Genomic DNA, 22,885 nt, shown 5'->3' with positions numbered 1-22,885 from the left:
GTGTTGAGGTAAGGTTGAATGATGTGTGCAGCTGTGATTGCGTTTTGGTGCGTACATGTAAGTGTTATATCATCTGCATAGGAAGCTATGTGTATCTGTGGTGTGTGGGGTGTGTGTATGTTGTGCATGTATAGGTTAAAGAGTGTAGGGGACAAAACAGATCCTTGGGGGATATATATATATATATATATATATATATATATATATATATAGGCATACCTCAGTTTAACGATGCACTTGGTTAAGTAAAAACCCATCGCTAGGTGGGGTGTCATATCTTGGAGTAGATTTAACATGTATAGGATGCTATTTGACCCTTGGGTTTCCCCCCCAACCGAGTCCTAAACCCACCCAAATGAGTCCAAAAACAAGTTTCTAGCTAACCTAAAGGCCCAAATAGCTTTGAAACAAAGTAAACTAAGCCTAAAAGCACTTTGTAACTCACCTAAGCCCAACAATAAAATCTGAAAATCATCAAAAATAAGTCGAGGAAAAAATCAAAGTTAGTAAACTGTATTCCATAATGACAATGTTCACCCCACCTATGACTTAGAAATAAAAAACATCAACACTTCAAAGCATTCAGAAAATAATCAAAGCATCACATGAAGGGCTTTGGTGAAGATTATGTACCTATTTTGGTAACTTTAACTTGAAACACTGGTGTCAGCAGAGCTTATTCAGATTATTAAAACACTTTTCACTATATCCTGTGAATTGTAGAACACTCTTGCACTTATAGTAGTGACTCTTCAGAAGTTTCATGGCTGCTAACAAAACCGCATGCTGTAAAACATATCAGATTACCGGTACTTAAAGAAACATGATTGTGACTCACAAAAATGACCTAACCTAACCTAACTACGATTGACAAAAATAACCAAACCTAATCTAACTGTGACTCACAGAAATGATGTAGCCCACTCTAATAAAACACTTCACATGCAGCACTATGAAACTATGAACTGTGTTCAACTGGTTTAAATGGTCACATTAAATTGAGAGGGTAGTGAAGTAAAAGGGCAATGCCAAAAGAATATTTTAACATGTTGCATCTCTGCTTACAGATTGTTCTATAATGGCCAGTAACGAAAAGCTGGAAAAATATGAACATTACTTGAATAACGTACTGAGAGAAGATCTGCGGTAAGTTTTTTCTATACTTCTCTTCCATATTATTCTGATTAACACCTTGAGGGATGGAGATGCACATGCATTTTTAAAAAATTGGGCAATAATTTAACATTGATGTACTGTGTTAAGTGAAGATGTAGGGGAGCTGCAAGGCTTTGAGTTTGGGAGAGTATGTAAGAAACAGAAGCTAAAGGTGAATGTAGGGAGGAGTAAAGTTATGGTCTCTGAGGGAAATGAAGTCACTGAATGCACAGTGAGGTTGGATGAGGAGGAAATGGAAAATGTGAGTGCGTTTAAGTACTTGGGTACTGTAGTGTGATGAGTAGGAATGAAAGTTTTTAGGGTGAAGTGCTTGAAAGGGTACAGCAAGAAAGAAGGGTTACTGATTCATTTAAAGCAGTGATAAGAAACAGGGAAGTGAGCATGGAAGTGTAAAACTTACTGCATGATTGTATTGTGATATCAGCTCTTAACGTATGGAAGTGAAGCTTGGACTTTGTTGGATGGACAGAAGTCAAGAGTGAGAGCAGTGGAAATGAGCTATTTGAGAGGAGCATGTGGAGTCACATGGAGAGACAGACTGACAAATGAGGAAGTGAAGGAGCATTGTGATGTGGATGTGGATGTGATAGGAAGCATTAGGAGAAACACACTGAGGTGGTTTGGCCATGTGGAGAGGATGGAGAGGGAGAGACTGATGAGTAGAGTGTATTTGAGTGAGGTGGAGGAGGGGAGAGGGAAGGGGAGGCCAAGGATGAGTTAGAGGGAAGGAGTGGAGAGGTATATGAGAAAGGGGGGTGTGAGCTGGGAGCAGGGAAGTGAAATGGCGAGGGACTGGGTGACATGGAGCCGATTTGTTTGTGGCCACCTCTGACGGGATTAAGGCATTTGGCAATAGATAGATAGATGAACACAGTGCCTAACTTACGTGCATATTTGCATGTGCTGCATCATTAATGGATCAGAATTGTGTGAAGTGTTAGTGTGTGTTAGCCTCACAACTTTGCTATGATCAATCCTTCTCAAAACAATGACCACCAAACATTTACTGGTATGACAGTTGAGACTCTCCTAAGTCACATGTCCCTCAAGGTGTTAATTGGTTAAACCACAGCTGGGCTGATTCTTTGTATGGTAGTTACCTCCCCTGAGTTCTTGTTTTAAATCTAAGGTAAATTGTACCTTATATGAGGCTTGCAATTTAGCCTGTGCAGACTTTTATTGTGCCTCATATGAGATCTGCAGCTCACCAGTGGTTAATGGTTAATTGATTAATACTGTCGACCATTTCCATGGCCATTTTTATGTTTGCATGTGTGAACTCTGGTGAACCCCTTGGTAGCCATCCAGGCAGAAGGAATTGTTGCCACCACTGTAGTTAAACCTGTGATTGGTAGGGATTTCCTGTTGCTGATGATGTTAACCCTATCAGGTTTCTGGGCAGGGCAGATTATGTCTGTGCTAGAGTCAGCCAGTCAAGCTGACCCACATCTTCGCGGCCCGATATTTTACTTTGATCGCTCTGTGTAAATACACTTTTCTTGATAGAATATTGGTTTTGGTGTCATTTTAAAGCTGAATAGTTGTACTTTATCATAGTATGTTCAAAAAAGGAGAATAAAGAAAATAAAATGTCAAAATGACAAGTTGAAGGCGAAAAACAAAAATCTTATACCTTGCCGTAGAAAAATATTCGGCAAAAAATAACAATTAAAGATATGTAAATTTGGGTTAAACCATGCAAAAATACAATAAATTACCATTACAGTGATATGTAGATTATGGTAATATTTGCATTTAATTGTGCAGTAAAGCGAAAGGAAAGAGATGCACAATTTTATTTTAGTCTCGGCCACATATTCACTCCGTGATGTTTTTCTTTGATCGGTCAGTGTGAATACACTTTTTATGATAGGATTCTGGTTTTGGTGGTATTTTGAAGCGGAATAATTGTACTTTATCGTAATACGGTATGTTTATAAAAGGAAAACAAGGAAAATAAAAAGTCAAAGTGATGAGTGAAGTTAGGCAAAACCAAAAATATTATTACCTTGCTGTTGATAAATATTCACCAAGAATAAAGTTATAATGAACAAAGCCATGAGTCAGACCAGCTGTGCAGTACTGCCACGCATAGAGCAACCATTCTGTGACATCATTCTCAAGCCTCTTTGTTATGATGAATAAATGCGATTTATGGTGAATATTTTACAAAAGTTTCATAAAATGACGATGAAAAGCGTCATCGGAATCCCTGAGGTCGGATTTGTAATGACTATTAAAATAGTCATAGGAATCTCAAAGGGTTAACAGGCATCAGTTATGATTTTTAAAAAATAATAATTTGAACATTACCAATGATAGGATTCAGCCCTTTGCACAGATATATTCTCTCAACATGTCAGCTGTTGCTTTCTCAGAGAGGCTTCTCATTAGCTTATCCATCCATATTCACACTCATACACTCCATAATTATGTCTTTATATGATTCACTCTCCTTATCCATTCCACATGTCCAAAGCACTTCAACCTCCCAATACTGTACGCCACACTGCAGCACACTTGTTCTAATCTGACAGAGATCATTAACCTCTTTCAGCTCAGTTGGTGGCCCAGTGTAATCATTTGGGAGGGTGATTTGATTACCAATCAAGGAAGTTCATTCCTACCTCATAACTAAGGCTCATTGAATATCAGGCAACCACAACTTAGTACAGTAGTCAAGTTATGGAAGTGGCCTAGTTTCATTAGATTAAAACAAGCTGGTTGTAATACTTTCTGTACCATACCTAGCCTCCCTGTCAATTGCACATTGGGGAACATACCCATCAGTGGCACAGTACACATCCAACTTTCCATTTTCACCACGGCATTCATGACTGTTCATCGTCTTCTATAATTGTCCATGTTTAACTTCCACTCTTGTACAGTATCACAGTTCATACAGAAGCAGTGTACTGTTTACCCTATAATCAGAGGAAGGATTAGATGTCAGAGTAGGCAGCAGCTTCCTAAAATTCTTCCAGCCACTTCTGATGCATATAGTCTAATGATTACCAATAAATTACAATACTGGACTGTGTATTGTATGTCTTGTGTTGGACAGGTTAATAGTAGAAGAGCGAGAGAGACTTTACGAGGACATTGCTGCACACTCCCAGCTGCGACAGACCATCACCTGCATCCTGGAAGCACCTGGCTGTGCAGAAGAGGGGCTTCGCACTCAGGTCGACCTAGGCTCTAATTTCTATGTCCAGGCACATGTGTAAGTTGGATTTGTATTTTTATTTATTTATTTTTTGCCCTGGATCTCTATTTCTTTGTGCAGATGTGTGTGAATTAAATCTACCTTGTGATCAGTTTTTATAATTGTCATTTTTTTTTTTTTAACAGGTGCACCATACAGTTTGTTTTAAAGTGCTGATTTATTTTACTTGATGATTGAGTGATTCCAACAGGTAGGTATATGTATATGTGAAGCAGATCTACAGTGCAAAGAAAATACAGGAATATGTGTGTATACTTATGCTTTTCAGATGGAGGTAGAATTCTGTAGGGCATAGCCTACAGATGATAGTTCAACCCCCCCCCTTTTTTTTTTTTTTTTTTTTTTTTTTTTTTTTTCTGGGAGGAAAATGGGTCAGGTTAATGTTTTATGTCTGACTTTACATTAAGAGACTATTGACCATGCTCGGATTTGTAGATCCTTTCATGTGATGGCAGCTTTCCATGTACAGTCATCTCTCTTATAGTGTGGCTAATTGATCAGCATCAGGAACAGCATTATGGGAGATACAGAGCCAGTGGGAAGAATTGCTTATTTACACCCTCCCCGAAATCACCCTAGTTAGAGCCAGTGGGAAAAATGACTTAATTACACCCTCCCCAGAATCACCCCAGTTGACCATCAGGCCAACCGTACTCACCCCAAATGGGCCTTAAATGTACCAGGAATTGATGGAGTGTGTGGTGAAATGCTGAAGCATGGGGGAGAGATAGTAGTAGAATGGATGTGGAAGATGGTGCAGATTGGCCTGGGAGGAAGGTAAAGTCCTGGAGGATTGGAAGTCAGGTATAATTATTCCCTTGTACTTAGGAAAAGGGGAAAAAGAAGTGTGTGGTAATCATAGGGGCATTTGTCTTCTTACTGTAATAGGAAAAGTGTATGGTAGGACACTTATTGACAAAGTTAGAGAAATAACAGAGGAATTAGTTGGAGAAGAACAGGGAGGCTTTAGGAAGGAAAGACGTTGTGTATAGCAGATATTCATTCTTAGATCTTTAGTGGAAAAGTTTCTGGAGAAGGGAAAGAAGTTGTATGCGGATTTCATGGATTTGGAGAAAACATATGACAGGGTGGATAGACAAGGATTGTGAAAAGTATTAAGAATATATGGAGTAGATGGGAAGTTGTTGAATCTCCGAAGAGTATGTATGATGGTGTGAAGGCTGCAGTGCGCGTGGATGGTGAACTGAGTGATTTTTTTCTCTTAGAAGGTTGGGTTGAAACAGGGATGTGTCATGTCTCCATGGTTGTTCAATCTGTACATGGAAGGGGTAATAAAAGAGGTACAAGGTAAAGGCAGTGGATGTTGGAGTGGCCCTGGTGAGAGAGGGTAGTGTTTGGAAATTCCCTGTACTGTTGTTTTGCAGATGATACTGTGTTGTTGAGTGAAGACGAAGGGAAGCTGCAAGGCTTAGTGGATGAGTTTGGGAGAGTGTGTAAGAAACGGAATCTAAAAGTGAATGTAGGGAAGAGTAAAGTGATGGTCTTTGAGAGAGATGAAGTCAGTGAATGTACAGTGAGGTTGGATGGTGAGGAAATGGAAAATGTGAGCACGTATAAGTACTTGGGTAGTGTGATGAGTAAGGATGAAAGTTTGAAGGGTGAAGTGCTTGAAAGGGTACAGCAGGGAAAAAAGGTTGCTGGTTCCTTGAAAGCAGTGATAAGAAACAGGGAAGTGAAAAAGTTACTACATGACAGTATTGTGATACCAACTCTAACATATGGAAGTGAAGCTTGGACGTTGTTGGAAGGACACAAGTCAAGAGTGAGAGCAGTGGAAATGAGTTATCTGAGAGAAGCCTGTGGTGTCACATGGAGAGACGGGCTGACAAATGAGGATATAAAGGAGCATTGTGGTGTGGATGTGGATGTAATAGGAAGCGCTAGAAGGAACACACTGAGATGGTTTGGCCATGTGGAGAGGATGGAGGAGAGTGTATGTGAGTGAGGTGGAGGGGGAGGCCTAGGATGAGATGGAGGCATGGAGTGGAGAGGTATATGAGAGAGGGGGGTGTGAGTTGGGAGCAGGGCAGTGAAATGGTGGGGGACAGAGCAACTTGGAGGCGATTTGTTTGTGGCCACCCCGTATGGGATTGAGGCGTCTGGCAATAGATAGAAAGATAAACAGTTAAAAACACATTATGCTATAACTTACCAGAAATGTAAGTACTGTATAGACCATGCCATCACTCACACCACCACTCAGTCCACCTCACACATTCATTCAGACCCAGAGGTTGTTAGTAACAAAATACAGTAGAATTACAGTCCATTCACTTAATATGCGAGAATTTGGGCGGTAGAAGACCTCGCTCTTTAGAAATTTCGCACTTTACAAATAACATACCTTATGGGGAAAATTCTAATTGGTTGTTTGGCTGCCTCAAAAGTCACCCCTTTGGCCCCATGTCTGTCATTTTGCCTATGTATTATGAGACATTAAACACTTGTACACAATAAGTAAAACCTACACAATAGCCCCTTACCTTAAAATCTACACAGGAGAGGCTTAATTGACTTGAAGAGAGGGGTTCCAAGGCAGGGCGAAGCAGTTACGTTGCCTTGTACCCAGCACCTTCCACACTCCCTAACTCCATCACACCACCACCACAACCAGCACTCTCTGCATCGGTAATGAAACCCCACAGAGTCCATGGCAGACAACAGATGCACCATTATCATCATCCTTGGCTGATGTTGAGGGCACTGGATCATCATCTTGTTGTGGTGGAATAAAGAAGGTGGTGATTCTGATACCTTTGGTTCACCTCCTCGGCTTGCCTTCCTCAATAGTAATGGAGGCTGTTTTCTTTGGCATCCAGAACCTCTTGAGTTCTTACATTACAGTCTTCGTTCATTGTTACTTGATCATTATACTTTTCAGTGGCTGCCAGGAATTTGCTTACATTTCGGATTGGTAGATCTTTACAATCCATAGCCATGACTTGTGACAGTAATTCAGGTCACGCTTTACAAGACACCGGATTCGGCTCAATTTGTTACCCCAATTTTGCGTTTTCAAAACCAACTCGTGCATCACTGATTATTAAGTTTTTTCATCCCCCCCAGTCACACTCTAGGCATTTCATGTTGTAGAAACTCGCCTGTGAAGTGAATGAACTTTACTTCATTACCACATTATTAGCAGTCTTCCCTCCCCTCCCCCCCCAAGGCAGACCGAAAAATGCCCAGGATGAGGTCATAATGTGACCTCAGGGATAAGGGACTGAATAGGGAAGCTGCCAGAGATCAAGCAGCATGGAGAGCCACCATTAGGTGACCAAGGCTGACGCATGCAAGCATGTTCGAGCCTTTATAAACAAAACGAAATGAAACAGTTTAAGAATATCCATATTATGTGTAGTTGGGAGTTTGAGGCTATACAGTCAACTTCACTTCCAGGTATAACAGGGAGTGATATGTTAGAGGTCAGTGTGGCACCAGTGTATTTGTGTACATTGCATGCTCACTGAGTTGGAACAGCTTCATTATTGTTAAAATAAGGTGATTCCTATAGAGATATCTGTTACATAGATGAAATAGATTATATATAACACCAGTGCATATAATCCTTCCTATCTACAATGATTTGAAACGAATGTGGTTCTAGAGAGGGAGAAACGTGGATGTTCATAGCCGGGTTTTGTTTACTGCTGTATGTCCAAACTGAACTTCAGTTGAATGATCCTCATGCACAGGATGGCCTGTCCAGACTGTGGGTAAAATTCTTATATCTAACATCCACCTGATCAAAATCCTCAGTCACACTTTATTACGTACTTGATAAAACATGCACACACGCATGCACAGAGAGAGAGAGATGGGGGGGGGAGTGAACATCCAGGTGCCTGTCACTCTCCACGTACATCCACTCCAAGGCCTTTATAGATAGCAAGGATTATGTGCATTTGTTATGCAGTATAGGATTTGTTTCATCCACAGGTGTGGAGGTTGTAGCACCTTATATAACAGATAGTAGTAGGAATAATTATGTTATAACTGTTATAATGAGTCTTGAGTACAGGGTGACCCAAAATTAATGCAACTCATAAAAGTGTGTCATTATACAAATGGACATTGCTACTCCTCACTCTGCCCTAGGGTGGGAAGGGAGGTCCGGATAATGATGATGATGATGATGATAAGAGATTTAGATTTACAGTAAGACCTCACTGTGACGGACTTATTGGGGCCCAAGCCACTCCAAAAAATGCATAACTTCGATAAAAGCAACATACGGACTTCCCCCTGCTAACTTTTTCCAATATATCAGACATTACTCAGGATAGCATGAATGGTTTTTAAACTGTTTTGACTATCATTAAGGGGTAGGTGGTGGCGACGATCATCCACTCACTTGATGTAGTGCTGCCTACTTCTTCCTTAGCCTTTATCATTCTTTTTCTGTGCCTGTCCTCCACTCTTCATATTTCTCCCATCTTTCCTGTCACTTCTTATTGCTTTTCCTTCCTTTACAGGTAGCTTTACATTGAGTGACAAGCCTAATGGTTTCCTGTAAGACAAGAAACCATTTACAACACTGGGTGGTAACCATATAACCAAACCATATGTGCTCCCTATGTGTCAGCAAGTGGATTGGTGGTGAGTTAGTGCCCCTGTTTGTAAAACAAATAACTCAGAGTCAAATGGCCACCCCTTACAGGATCATGGCATCTGGTAATAGATAGATAGATAGATAGACTATCATTGTGGTACTGTACTGTGTTATAACTTCACTAATCAAATGGTATAATAATTATAATAATACTGTACTGTACACTGACAAACATGTCTTTTATTTGCCTTATTGTGGTGAACATAGCTGAAGTGGTCAGGCAGTCTGGACTGCTTCTGGCTTTATCAGACTTTTCCCGGTATTTAGGAATTTAGTCCAGTAGCTCCTCGACTCTGATAAAAGCGAATTCCGGTCTGTTGAAGTCCGTTATATCAAGATTTTACTGTATTTTTGCATTCGTGTTAGGCTGAGTTGATAAAACAGTCCTGAAAGTTTGGGTTGTGCCATTCAAATTGTCTGTTTTTTATGACCCCTCTAAAATGTGTTCCTAATGATCACCAATGTTGCAGGCACTCCTGAATTGTCAGTTATGCAGATGCACTGCTCTCTTGGGATAACTCAGATGTTGGCTGTAATTTCTGTTTTCAGGTCTCTGATTTTCTGGGTGTGGTTTTCTTAAACATGATTCTTCATCACCTTCATGATGAGGTGTATGCAGAGATGATTAAGTGTAGTGGAGATAACGGAATGAAGTGCATGTTGGAGACATGTAAGAAGGCATGGGTGAGTGGAACTGTGCAAGCAGAGTGGAAAAAGGCTGTGATTGTACCCATGTACAAAAATAAAGGTGAGCGAAGTGAGTGCAAGAATTATCATGCCATAAGTTTATTGAGTATGGTAGGGAAAGTATATGAAAGAATTATTATAGAGAAAGTAAGAGAGATATCAGAAGTCCTGGTGAGTGATAAACAGGGTGGCTTTGGGAGTGGCAGAGGATGTGTGGATCAAATATTTGCAATGAGACAGAGAGGAGAAGGCTTGTGAGAAGGACTATAAGGTGTTTATGGAATTCTTGGGCCTGGAAAAAGCATACAACAAAGTAGAAGAGAAGAATTGTGGAAGGTCTTGCATATGTACGGTGTAGATGGTAAGCTGCTAGGTGGCTTCGAGTTTTTACGAGTATGATGGTAGTGAAGCATGCGTAAGAGTAAATGGGCATCTAAGTGAGTGGTTCACAATCAGTGTGGGTGTGTGACAGGGTTGTGTGATATCCTCATGGTTGTTCAGTATACAGTGTATACGGCTGGGATGATGAGAGAAGTAAAAACACGAGTAATGGAGGGGGGAATGGCGTTGGTAATGAATGTTGATGGATGGAATATCTCAATTGTTGTATGCGGTTGATGCAGTACTACTTGCAAATACTGGACAAGAACTTGGTAGACTAGTACAGAGTTTTGCTGATGTCTGTGAGCATCGTGCCTGGAGGGTAAATGTAGAAAAGAGTAAAGTGATGGTTATTGAGAGAAGGTGACTTCCAGTGTGATGTTACAGTGAGTGGAGAGAGACTGGAATTGGTGAGGTAATTCAAATACCTGGGTACAGTGACTGAAAAGAGAGAGGAAAAAGTGCAAAAGAAGTGGAAAGTAGAGTGACACAAGGAAGGAAAGTAGCTGGTGCAATGAAGGCCTTGCTAAAAAACAGAAGCTTGAGTGTAGCTCCTGCACGAGGGTACATGAAGGAGTGTTAGTGCCAACTTTAACATATGGACGTGAGCCTACGGTGTGGCATGAAAATGAAAAGTCAAGAGTGAGAGCAGTGGAGATAGGATTGTTGAGGAATGTATGTGGAGTACAGAGTGTGGATAGGATACGAAATAATGTGATTCATGAAAGATGGGGAGTGAGGAAGTCTGTGGACACCAGAATTGAAGAGAGAGTACTGAGATGGTATGGTTATGTGGAGAGAATGGATAACTGTAGAGTGGTGAAAAAGGTATATCTGAGCGAATTTGAAGGAGGGAGGAGGCGAGGTAGGCCAAGGAGAAGGTGGAGGGATGTGGTGGATGAGTGTACAAAGGAAAGCAAACACCAACAGACCTTATGGTCTTTTATAGGCTGTTTGTTACAGAGTAGACTATGACTACAAGATCTAATTCTGCATCCTGGAGGATAAGGATAGTAATGCAAGAAGGCTCCCCCTGCCTCCAAACCCTCCAGTTAAAACTGGCAGAAAAAAGTGAGAGAAACCATCATACAGCATGGAAAAACTGACATTGAAATTTCATAGGAAAGACTGAAAAGGAAAAGTTACATTCTATAATACTTAACCTATAAGCCACCAGTTTGAATAACCTAAAAGAGAAAGTAATCAGATAAATAAACAACTACAGCTTGACATTATGTATGGGTATGTAGACGGGGTGTCTGTAGACACAGCATGGGAATTGCAGAGTGCACAGTGTGGATGTTCAGGGGTGGTGCAGCAGCCTTGCCTGGTGCTTTTAAGGTAGGCAGTAGTCAATCAGGTCCCAACTCCATTCACTTCACTGAGACAAGAAATGAAGGGTTTGGAAGTTGGTGAGGGTAGGGGACTGAAAAGAGATCAAGCTGACTGGATGAATATTGTGAGGAGAAGCGCATGATCAGGGATTTGGCACCTCTTTTTAGCGTGACAGTGTCTGAATTGACTCAGTCGGATACGATTATATGAAGCCACAGAACGTGGTCAATGTTTTTGGTGTACAGTATTAGATAGAGCCAGGATTCCGGGGGCTTGAATGATGAGTTAATGGAAACGTGGCCCATCGGATTGGGCAAATTTGGGCTGACTGGACATTGCTACTCCTCTCCCTGCCCTAGTGTGGGAAAGGAGGTATGGCTGATGATGATCCTTCAGATAACCCCGCAGATAGAAATCTGGGGGTTTCGGGTCAGGTGAGTGTGGGGCCCACTCAGGGTCACAAAATCTGGGGGTTTCAGGTCAGGTGAGTGTGGGGCCCACTTAGGGTCACAAAATCTGGGGGTTTCAGGTCGGATGAGTGCGGGGCCCACTCAGGGTCACACCTCTTACTGATCAGTCGATCCCTGAATCGTTGCCGCAGCCACATCAACATTTGGTTTGAAGTGTGTGGGGCATCCCCATCCTGCTGGAACCATTGCTTTCCATGAGTGATGCCCCTATGTCTTCCTAGTAGTTGTAGTTGTAGTAGTAGTTGTTCCCTGGGCAGTCTGGCCGAACAGCCCCGAGTCCCTAAGGAAGGCCACTGCAGAGGCCGTGCTTTCCCACAGAGCTCTCAGGGGGTGTATGTTGTTTGTTGGCACAGGCGATTGTGTGCAGTGCAGTCTTCCATAGTGTGTTTAATAGTATGGGGTGCTGTGTTGCATCTTGGACAGGCATCAGCAACTGAGTCATCCAGCCTCTTCTGATAACTCAAGAGGGCTGGATAATACCCACATCTCAGACTGGCCAGGTGGACCCTGTCCTCATGAGGGAGGTAGGATTCAGAAGGATGGATATCAGGAGGCTGTGCATGCAGCTGTGTTGTCTTTGAATGACTGAATGGAGTGGCGAATGATTTGAGCATGAATATGCTTCTGGAAACTGGTTTGAGGCAGGCGAGGGAGTAGAGATAACAGTATTTGCATATGATATCACATACTGGGTGTTGTTTTGATGTTCCTTGGTGTGTGTGGATGTGCTGCCTTGTAGTGTAGTTGATGGTGTGGGTTTGTGGAGGCTGCGGCAAGAATTTGTGTGCCTCTCATGACTAGATGATCCTTGACTTTGAGGACTTTGTTTTCTCAGTGTAGGTGGTCTGTAGGTGTAGTAGCTGTGCAGCCTGTGGTTATTCTTGGAGCCTTGTTCTGTATGGTCAGTAGGGTGTTGTGCTGTGTTTTAGTGAGGTTAGAAGCCCAAGCAGGGCTTGCATAATTTATCACCGAATGTATATATTGTTTGTATACGGTACTGTGGTGGTGGTTTCTTTGTTGTGTCTGAATGTTGTATGGCTAAGTGGCCTTAGGGTGTTGGGTCTTGGTGTTAATTTATTTTTAATGTTTGTAATGTGTTGTATTACACCAAGGAGTCTGTGTGTGTGTGTGTGTGTGTGTGTCTGAGAAGGGGATCTTGTTTATGGTGAGGTGTGAAATGGGACTATGTTGTGGTGTCCAGTTTGTGAGATGGGTCACAGTAGATTTGGCTGGGGCTATTTTGGGTCTGTTTGTGGTGAACCATTCACGAAGTGTCTTGAGGTAAGGTTGGAGGCTGTGTGCAGCTGTGTTTGTGTTTTGATGTGTACATGTCATCTGCATAGGAAACTGTGTATATTTGTGGTGTGTGGGGTGTCAGTATGTCATGCATGTACAGCACAAGTTAAAGTATCTTCCTAGTGTTATGGGTTGCATTCGTTTTGGGTCACCCTTGTGGATGTGTTACGTAAACAAGTATCTGATGTCGCGTGGAACTCCAGCACACCACCCCCTGTAGTACCTGGAAGTGGAGTTGTTTGTACATAACAGAATAACTCATTATTATTATTATTTTTTATTTACTTTTTTATTTTTTTTCAATAAATCAATGACTGTTGGATTTAGACATGGACAACCCTGTAGAGACAATAGCTTACAGTACGTGTAGTTGACAGGTCTGCTTAGCCAGGCAGACCGGGGTTGAGCAACAACAACACCCCCATGAAAGCCGATTATGTGTTTTATTGGTGATATCCTTGGTGCTTTCAGATTATTTTATTCAACTTAGGAAGGGCTTCTTTTGCAGAAGGGGTTAATGAAGGCTATAAGCTCTCCAGTTCTTATTAACTAGAGATGGGAAGACTGAAATACAGCATGTGATGGAAGAAGCTAAGACTCACCAACAAAGTTCATTATTTCAACATAAGATCCATCACATCCTTTAATTACATGTCATCACAGTTTCATGGACAGAGTGCAGTTCATTACGTGCACACTAACCCTTCTGGATTCAGTTACAACCATGCTCTCCATTTCTTTTTCTCTCATGAACTTGCTTTAAACTCAGGCTCCATTTTCAGGACAGGTATTTCACAATGCCACTCCAAGGTTTTTAAAGTTCACAATGTTCCCAGGCTGCTCATCCCCCATCTGCACCATGCAGTTGTGCAGTTGGTCCCACTTTTTTTTCCTCATTTTTTCATTTTTCATTTTTCATTTTTTTTTTTTTTTTTTTTTTACTGCATGTTTATATTTACTAGTGTGCATGTCATTACAGTTTCATGAAATATGTGATATGTAATTGTATAATACTAAACCCCTCCTCCCTTCCTCAGGCCTGATACATCCCGCATCTTCATCAATATTGGACTGGGGTTCCACTTGGAGCTGACCTTGCAGGAGGCCCTCGAGTTCCTTGACAAAAAGCTTGCCATTCTAAATACCAGGTTGGCTGATTCCTCTAAGAAGTCAGCCAAGATAAAGGGACAGATTAAGTTTTTCTATGAGGCAATAAAGGAGCTGCAGGGACAGCAGGGGGTGATTGCTTAGCACAGATCTGCAGTGTTTGGTACCATGGGAAATTTCTTTGTAAAAATATTCAGTCTGTGCTTTTATGAAGTTTAACTGTGTTAGGAATTTGTTTTGAAAGCGTTTTGGTAGAAGAGGAACATGCATATTGCATATCAGAGTTGTTCATTGTGAAAAAAGCTTTACTGAGATAGTTTAATAGTCTCATTGTTTTAAGAAGTTCCAAAGAGTCACCCTTTCCTCAGTCAATTTCTCCCTACCCCAAAGGTTGTTTGTACCAAGCTTTGTAATTAGCTTTCGTAGTCATTATAGGATACTCATGTAATACATATGTATTTAGTTTTCTTGAGGTATTATTTATACTAATGTGATTTGCACTGCCAGTCATATAATTTTGCCTTAATTCTTAAAACCATAACATACACATTGTGCTACCATGGTAGAGCTGGTAAAGTCTGTTAATGTGAACTTGGCCAGAGTGTGGCTGGTATCAAGCCTGCTCAGCATCATATTGTGGCTTGTCCCACTTTTGCTTGGGAAATATGTTGACATCACATTCCCCTACATTCATCGAGAGGATATTATGCAAGAACTGGTTGGCTTTGTTGGACCTACAGAAAGCCAAAATGTTGACTGGTGTCCTATTGTATCCCCACTGTTGCAAGATACAGTGCATTTGATGAGCAGCAATGTGGAGGTTTTGCCAGAGGAAGAAATTGTCAAGAAGAGTGATGTACAAGAAGGTGGAGTGTCAAAGCCAAAGAGCTGCAAGTCCCGGTATCAGGTAAGTCACACTGCCCTTCAGAACAATTAGGCCTTATACTCTGTTTGGCTGGCCACTGATTGTTTTATTCATCTTTGGAAAGGCCTATTATATTGAAGGGGTTATTGCAAGCTATAGTTTTCTCTCTCCAGTTTGAAGAGTCTCTCCATAGGTAGGTGAAATCATCAGAAGAAAACAAAAATAAAATAGAAAAGACATTATCATAGTAGAGGGGTTAACTCCTTCAGTACTGTGATGTGTTCTTAGTTTTTGTTACTGACTGGACTGCTGTATTTTGTTCAGTGTAGGAGAGACTTTTCCACTTGAAAGAGTTGGATGTAACACAATATGGGAGTTTTAATAATTTGGATGTACTGTACGAGCACAGTTAGATTTTCTGGGGCAAAGGAAAGGGAGATGGTAGTGATGGTAAGGCTGTTAGAAATATATAGGTATTTAGAATGTACTTTACTGTACCCCAGCAGTGAAATACGTGGACCAGTGTGTCGAATGATCCCCCTTTTAGATAATGATTAATTTTTTGTATTACCAGCGCAGTACAGGTATGTATCATGAAAATACTTGTACTGGTTTATGTATCTAGCAGTGTACCATTGCTGGTTATTAAGGAATTTATTATAGGTACTGCATTTGATACTTTCTTATATATGTGATTGTCAGTGACATTGAACTACATTACAGGTAGTTGTGGTTGTACCGTACCGTAACCGTAGCACCCACCTCCACCAGTTCCTCACCTATATGCACCCTTTCCTCACCAGACAGCAACTTCACTATAGGTAGGTGCATCAATGTATGTTTCTCATACATTTGTGTGTGTGTGTGTGTGTATATGTGTGTGTGTGTGTGTGTGTGTGTGTGTGTGTGCATGCATGCTTGTGCATGCGCGCTCACATTTATGTGCGTGCATGTTGCAGAAGTTCATATTTATCCCTGCTGCGAATATAACTCATGATTGGAGAGGCTTGCCACATATAAAGTAGCTCTTCTAAACAGGGGGAAAAATTAAAAAAAACTTTCATCCCTTAAATTTCCTCCACTCATTGACTGTGTTCATTCTCATTTTACTGTTTTGCAACATCACTCACTCTTTGCTGAAAGTATAACTTTCAACACTTGTCTTTTGAACTCTTTGTTCATATGCCTTTGCCATATTTTGTGTATCTGAGTGGGTATTACTTAGGCAGTCCGTTATCAGACACCGAGTGGTCTGCCCACATACCAAAAGATAGTGATACTCTCACTTTCGGGACACTAGTGGCTGAATCGGTAGAGAGGCGGCCAGCAGTCCTAATGGACCCAGGATCGAAACCCGGCTGGGGCAGGGAACAGTTTAAGGATTTGAATTTCCTAAAAAGCAGACTTTCCTGATCTACCAGATGACCCGCCGACATGTTGTAAAAGTACCCCCGCTAATACCAGCACACCAGTCCTGTATGAGACAACCCTAGCATGTATTCAGTATGGACAGTGGGTGTTAGCGCCGAAGTGGTGACATGTGGAGGTGTAGGAGGACTACTGGGATTTGGGATAGGTGACTGCCCCCAAGAAATAGGCCCTGAGCCTTTGCCCAGAGTCGGACACTTAAAAATATATATATATATATTTTATATATATATATATATATATATATATATATAATATATATATATATATAATATATATATATATATAATATATATATATATATATATATATATATATATATATATATATATATAGGGTATGTTGAGTACACCGCTTCCCGTCCGATCAGCGAAGTTAAGCAACATTGGGTCTGGTTAGTACTTGAATGGGTGACCGCCGGGGAACACCAGATGCTGTTGGCATCCCTACGTGTCAAGTGGGGTTGGTGGAGGATTAGTGCCCCTCCCTGTAAAACAATTAACTCTAAGCCCTTGGCCACCCCGTTTGGGATACATGGCGTCTGGCAATGAATGAATGAATGATATATACATGGGTCTGGTTAGTACTTGGATGGGTGACCGCCTGGGAACACCAGATGCTGTTGGCATAACGTTCTCCCTACGTGTCAAGTGGGGTTGGTGGAGGATTAGTGCCCCTCCCTGTAAAACAATTAACTCTGAGCCCTTGGCCACCCCGTTTGGGATACATGGCGTCTGGCAATGAATATATACTGTACTGGGTATTGTGAAATGCAAGGACTCTCATTCAGGACAATGTGGTGGCATGAACAGGGATGTTTTCATGACATGTCAGTAGACTTTGTGGAAGATTGATGAAGGTTCAGTGAATTTTTGTCGTGGCTGTTCCCATGCCTTAACAAGATTGATCCTGCAGTCTTAAGATGAGTAGTCCTTTCTCCTGCTATTTGATGAATTCTCATGAGCAGCATTAACCCTTTCATTCCAAGGACATTCTCTATACAATATTCTTGCTATCTCCAAATTGTTGCTAAGTAAATAAAAAAATTAGTAATATAAAAATGGGGAGTAGGGGTTGCTAAAAAAAGTAAACAAACGAGGAATGATTGCTGGAGAGCATACAAAACCAGCAAGGATTCAAGTGATGTTGACAATGTAAACCCACAAATCCCTTTTGACTCTGGTATTAACAGTTTGTAGAGTCAAAATAGGGATTTGTGAGTTTACATTGTCAACGTTACTTGAATCCTTGCTGGTTTTGCATGTTCTTCAGCGATCCTTCCTTGTTTGTTTAATTTTTTTTTAGCTATCCCTGTTCCCCGTTTTTAAATTACAAATTTTTTATTTACCTAGTTTGTTTACTTTTTTTATGATCATTTTTTAATTATATAGTCAAAATTCATGTGTTTCAATTACCATTAAAACTTTTGTTACGACACTAAACACTTGGCATTTTCTAATAATTTTCATTGCTTTGGTGTTGTGGCTTTGCATACACAGCTTGTTGGTTGTTATTTTAAATTCTGGTCATCATTTTGTTTATTATAGTAGTGAGGCCTCATACAGTGGACTTTGTTTCAGAATCTCTTTATTTGCAGATAGATTAAACAAAGATAATTTTTAAGAAGGTGCATTGAGTAAAATCTGAAGCACTATATATTCAGATTGATTGCAAGGCAACCAAAATCTGTCGTGTGGTTTGCCCGACCATGTTGCATAATAGTTGGTATTTTTTGTGTGTGTGTGCCTTCCTCTTCTGTCTTTCTTTACTTCATTCTTTTCATCATCCATCTGCCTACGGGTGTCTTTACACTCCATCTTTTGTCTTTCTTTCTTTCATTCTTTCCTCTTCCTTCTGCCCATGGATGACACTACACTGAGTGGCAAGCCGATTGGTTTCCTGTACACCAGGAAACCATTTATTATGCTGGGTGGTAACCATATAACCAAATTGTGGCACCTGGTGTTTTAGTGGGTAATTGCAGCACTCCAATCAGATTGAGCTGGTGAAGGTTTATATCCAAGAGGTCGTTGGGGTTTATTGTTCTCATAATGTGACTCAAGGATGAGTGAGGCTGGTCACTTTCATCTTAAACATCAGGACCAACTTGCCTAGTCCCGGGCTCCTGCGCTTCTCATGGGGCAATGTAGGATTGGATGATGGATGGACGGATGGAGTGTGAAATTGAAAATGCAACATTACTACATTAGTTACAGTACTAATTGATGTAGGGGACACTTCTTGTGCCTCCCCCATGCCCTCTTCATCCCCTTCCTCTGCCTCTTTCTTGTCTCCCTCCTCCATCTTTTCTTCTCCCTTCTCCTCTGCGCTCCACTGCAGTTGACTCGTGAGATGGTTACTGTCACAATGAAGTCCAATAACGTTGAAAAGCTGATCCAAGTTTGGCATTAGTTCGCTTTAAGAAATGGTTACGATATCACAGCATGGTTATTTCTAATTAGAGCCCAGATTATTGTATAAAATTGCACCGGTGCGTGTTAATGACGCAAAGACCCTTTCCCACAATGGCGTTTCTTTACCTGCGTAAATAATCTCCTAGCTAGAGTTTTCCACTTAGCGATATTTAGTACAATATAGAATTTAATATAGTCACGCTGCTGTTGATGCACTACTATATTGATACTTGACGGCAATTCTGTACTTGAATGGCTTCTCTCGTTCTTGCAGTGGCATAGAGGAATCTCTGTGTATTTGGAAGGTGGCTGATCATCTTTCGATTAGGTGTTTTAAAATAAGTAATGGACACATGCAGTGACCCATTAAATACGACTGGCTAGTTTTTATCCTGAAATACCGAGTAGAATTTCTTGTAGACCTGTGAAACAATAATTTGACTAATAATATGAACAAATTGACAATTTTGAATGTACTAAACTTTCTTATAACACTTCTTTCCACATTATCAATGCTTGTCTGACCTAAACTATTGAAAAGGAACCTTCTGGATGTTGTTTCAAGAATAAGTTTGCTTTCTAAGATGGTTTTTAGGTGACTGTTTTATTAGGGTTTTAGGTGACTGTTTTATTAGGGTTATCAGCAAATTCCTTGGCGATCCCTATTATGAACAACTACCACGGTTCATGATACAGTAATCCCTCAGTTATGCGGATGCTCTGTATCCAGTCATGCTTCATATACGGACATTAGGCCTTGGCCGTATTAGGTCTGTATCTGGATTTATTTGTCCGTAGCTGGATGTATAAGTTCCAGCTTCAGCAGCCAACCTGCCTAGAAAGTAAAAAAGTCCTTTGGGTGACTCACCGGCCTCTCTGTTCACGCGCAGGTAATAAACCGTAACCCACAAGCCGAGCTAAAATGGCTGATCATCTTTCGACGATCAGGGACCAAATGGTCGAAATCCCCCGGGCGGCTGGATTATTGGAAACGTATGGGCCTTGGACGAGTACAGTAACACAGAGCCTAACCCACCAGCAGAGCAAAAGCACCTGTCTGCCTCCTCACCTAATGGTGAAAGTCTCCTGGCACCCTCCCCCTCCATGCTCACCACTGTCTGGCTTATCTCCCTCCTGCTCCCTCAGTTTTCCCCCACACATGCGTCACCCACCATCCCTGCGTCACCACCAGTGAGTTTTTTAGTTTTTTGCAACCTATTCAAGTACTGTTGGCCATATCGAAATTCCAGAAACACCATGAGAAAGCTCATGAAATTCTTCATCTAGACATATACAGTACTGTACTTAGCTCTTGCACAGTGCGGGCAAAATTTTGTGCTAGGATGTTGGGAAGTTATTTGGAAGTATTTTTTACTCCAAGTTTATTCTCATTATTTTTTTGTACTTTTAATCATCAGTTTTGTGTGTTTTTATTAGCTTGTCTTATAGTATGAACACAACGAAGATGATGGTATACAATCTGTACCTGTCTATCTATCTGTCTATTGATATATAACACATACCAATATAACAAATTTCCGTGGGCATATTGAAATTGAAAGAAATTATTTTCTTTGTGCCATGGAGTCAGCCATCATTCTTGGTGTGTCAGAAATTTTTTGAATTCCCTAGTGTCAAAATTAGGAGGGTTACTGTACATTATAGGCAGAATATTTGTGGATTTTTGTTGTTTGTGCATTATTTTCGTAGTGTCTAGCACTATACTGGATGTTCCCATGTGTGTTTTGATGTCTAAATACTGCTGAAAGACCACAGAACATTGCCAAAATTGGGAGGGGTTCAGTGCATATTGGTAGTTTTTTTTTTTTTTTTTTTTTTTTTTTTTTTTTTTTATGCATTGGTTTCTTGGTGTCTAGCATTACGCTGGATATTCCAGTGTGCGTTTTGATGTCTGAATACTGCTGAAAGACCACAGAACACTGGGAAAAAAAAAAATAGGTACTGTGCATATTGGTAGGGTTTTTGTGTTATTTTGTTGTTTATGCATTGTTTTTTTAGTGTTTAGGATTATATCTGCATATTCCAATGTGCGTTTTGATGTCTAAGAAGAGCCAAAAGGCTGCAGAACTCTTGCAAAATTAGGAGGGGTACTGCACATATTGATAGGGTTGTACATATAGGTAGGTTTGTACATATTGGTAGTTTTTTTTTTTTTTTTACTGTTGTTGTTTATGCATTGTTTTCTTAGTGTTTAGGATTATATTGCATATACCAGTGTGTGTTTTGATGTCCAAAAAGAGCTGAAAGACTGCAGAAGACTCCCAAGATTAGGAAGGGTACTGTACATATTGGAAAAATTAAGCACATTGGTAGCTTTTTTTTTTCTTTTTTTTTTAAGGATTATGTTGCATATTGCAATATGTGTTTTGATGTATAAAAACAGCCAAAAGACTGCAGAACACTGCCAAAATTAGGAGGGACACTATACATGTAGGTTGGGTATAGGTAGGGTATGGGTATAGTAGAGGATATTGCTCTGTATCTGGACATTGCCTGTATTTGGTTATGCCTTTGGCCCTGTTATGTTGGATAATCAAGGGATTACTGTATTTACCTTAGAGGAGACTTCAAAGTGGAGGGATTAGATATAGTCATAATTAGCCCGTTCAGTACTAAAATTAAGCAAAAGTCATTGAATAAAATTAACCAGGAGAGTTGAGAGAGCAGGTTTAAACTAAAAAGATTTCATTATGACAAAGAGGTTAACCAGTATGCATCTCATAAAGGACATTTTCGATGATGACAGAATTGTGGTAGTGGAGCAGTCTGGGGAGGCAGCGTTCAACAGGGCCAAGCTCTTCAACATTGGCTTTACAGAAACACTTAAGTTGGACCAAGTGGATTGCTTTATCTTCCATGATGTTGACCTATTACCACGCCATGATTACAACATATATGCCTGCACCCACAACCCCAGGCATATGTACTCTGCAGTTGATATCTTCAGGTGAGCTTTGATACTGCTTTAGCCCGTGCATTTTTCTCTATTGGGGAGATAAAACATTGCCCAAGTTAAGGACTGCGGTTAGGGTGTGTAGTCCCTTGTGACTGAAGGTTGTATCCTGGGTGGCATATGAGGTTTTATAGTGAAATTTTCCTTGGCAGTTTATTTCACATATGACAAATTGATATTCTCTTCTCTATTATATACTTTTAATATCTATATGTACAACAGTAATATACTGTACAAGGCATATTAGGGCATAATGTTCAGAATTAATCACTAAGGAAGAGGTGTTACAGAATGTTCAGGTGCACTTGGAATACAAACCTGAATGCCATTCCCAGGTGTCAGCTAATATGATCTTGGAGCAGGCTTCTACACATGACTTCTCATTTGACAGCGTATGGTGTACCCCACTAACTTGTTACCTTTTCCACACTGGTATTACTGATACAGTACCGTATTAATTTACGCCCTCCTGACTTGATGAGTATGAGAAAGGGCTATGTGTTTGGAGGATTTTTCACATACAGTACAAAGTATGGTACAGTATCATTCTGTAGTGGTAAATGTTTACAATTAATCCCACATTACCCCACAGGAGTCATCATCCTGTTCTGCATTCTTATATTTTTATTACCATGCTTTGGCATAAGGTGCACATGGTGCTCGTGGATGGATGTTGTACACTCAACCTTCTCTTCACAAGAACTAAGAATGACACTAAAGCCACTGTCTTGAAGATGTCTCCATCATTGAACAGGGCAGCTATATCTATGTGGATCTTACAAGATGCCGCACTTTTGATTGATTCTGGGGTACACAGTGTCATCACTGTCAGGGTTTTGGTCATACATCTGAGAGGTGTTCTAGAAAAAATGATTAACGTAAATGTGTTTTTT

At 40.7% G+C, this 22,885-nt stretch overlaps 2 protein-coding genes across 2 annotated transcripts in view; both read left to right on the top strand.

Moving 5' to 3' along the window:
- The window catches only part of Snx1 (sorting nexin 1), a 380,995-nt gene that overhangs the window by 84,670 nt on the left and 273,440 nt on the right, over positions 1 to 22,885 (top strand). The gene's annotated exons all lie outside the window — the stretch shown is intronic.
- The window catches only part of LOC145407663 (beta-1,4-galactosyltransferase 4-like), a 34,573-nt gene that overhangs the window by 3,650 nt on the left and 8,038 nt on the right, over positions 1 to 22,885 (top strand). The window contains exons 2-7 of the mRNA XM_080278533.1: positions 1,068 to 1,146; positions 4,241 to 4,399; positions 14,242 to 14,454; positions 14,861 to 15,218; positions 15,900 to 15,997; positions 21,786 to 21,986. Of these exons, the coding sequence (XP_080134659.1) occupies positions 1,079 to 1,146; positions 4,241 to 4,399; positions 14,242 to 14,454; positions 14,861 to 15,218; positions 15,900 to 15,997; positions 21,786 to 21,986 (1,097 nt within the window). The 5' untranslated portion in view covers positions 1,068 to 1,078. The remainder of the gene's footprint in view (positions 1 to 1,067; positions 1,147 to 4,240; positions 4,400 to 14,241; positions 14,455 to 14,860; positions 15,219 to 15,899; positions 15,998 to 21,785; positions 21,987 to 22,885) is intronic.

Source organism: Coenobita brevimanus, chromosome 74 (assembly GCF_032717465.1).
Source record: "Coenobita brevimanus isolate Jiangsu-jjx chromosome 74, ASM3271746v2, whole genome shotgun sequence".
Classification (NCBI taxonomy): domain Eukaryota; kingdom Metazoa; phylum Arthropoda; class Malacostraca; order Decapoda; family Coenobitidae; genus Coenobita; species Coenobita brevimanus.
The sequence above is the reverse complement of the archived record's forward strand: the minus strand, read 5'-3'. Positions and strand labels throughout refer to the sequence as shown.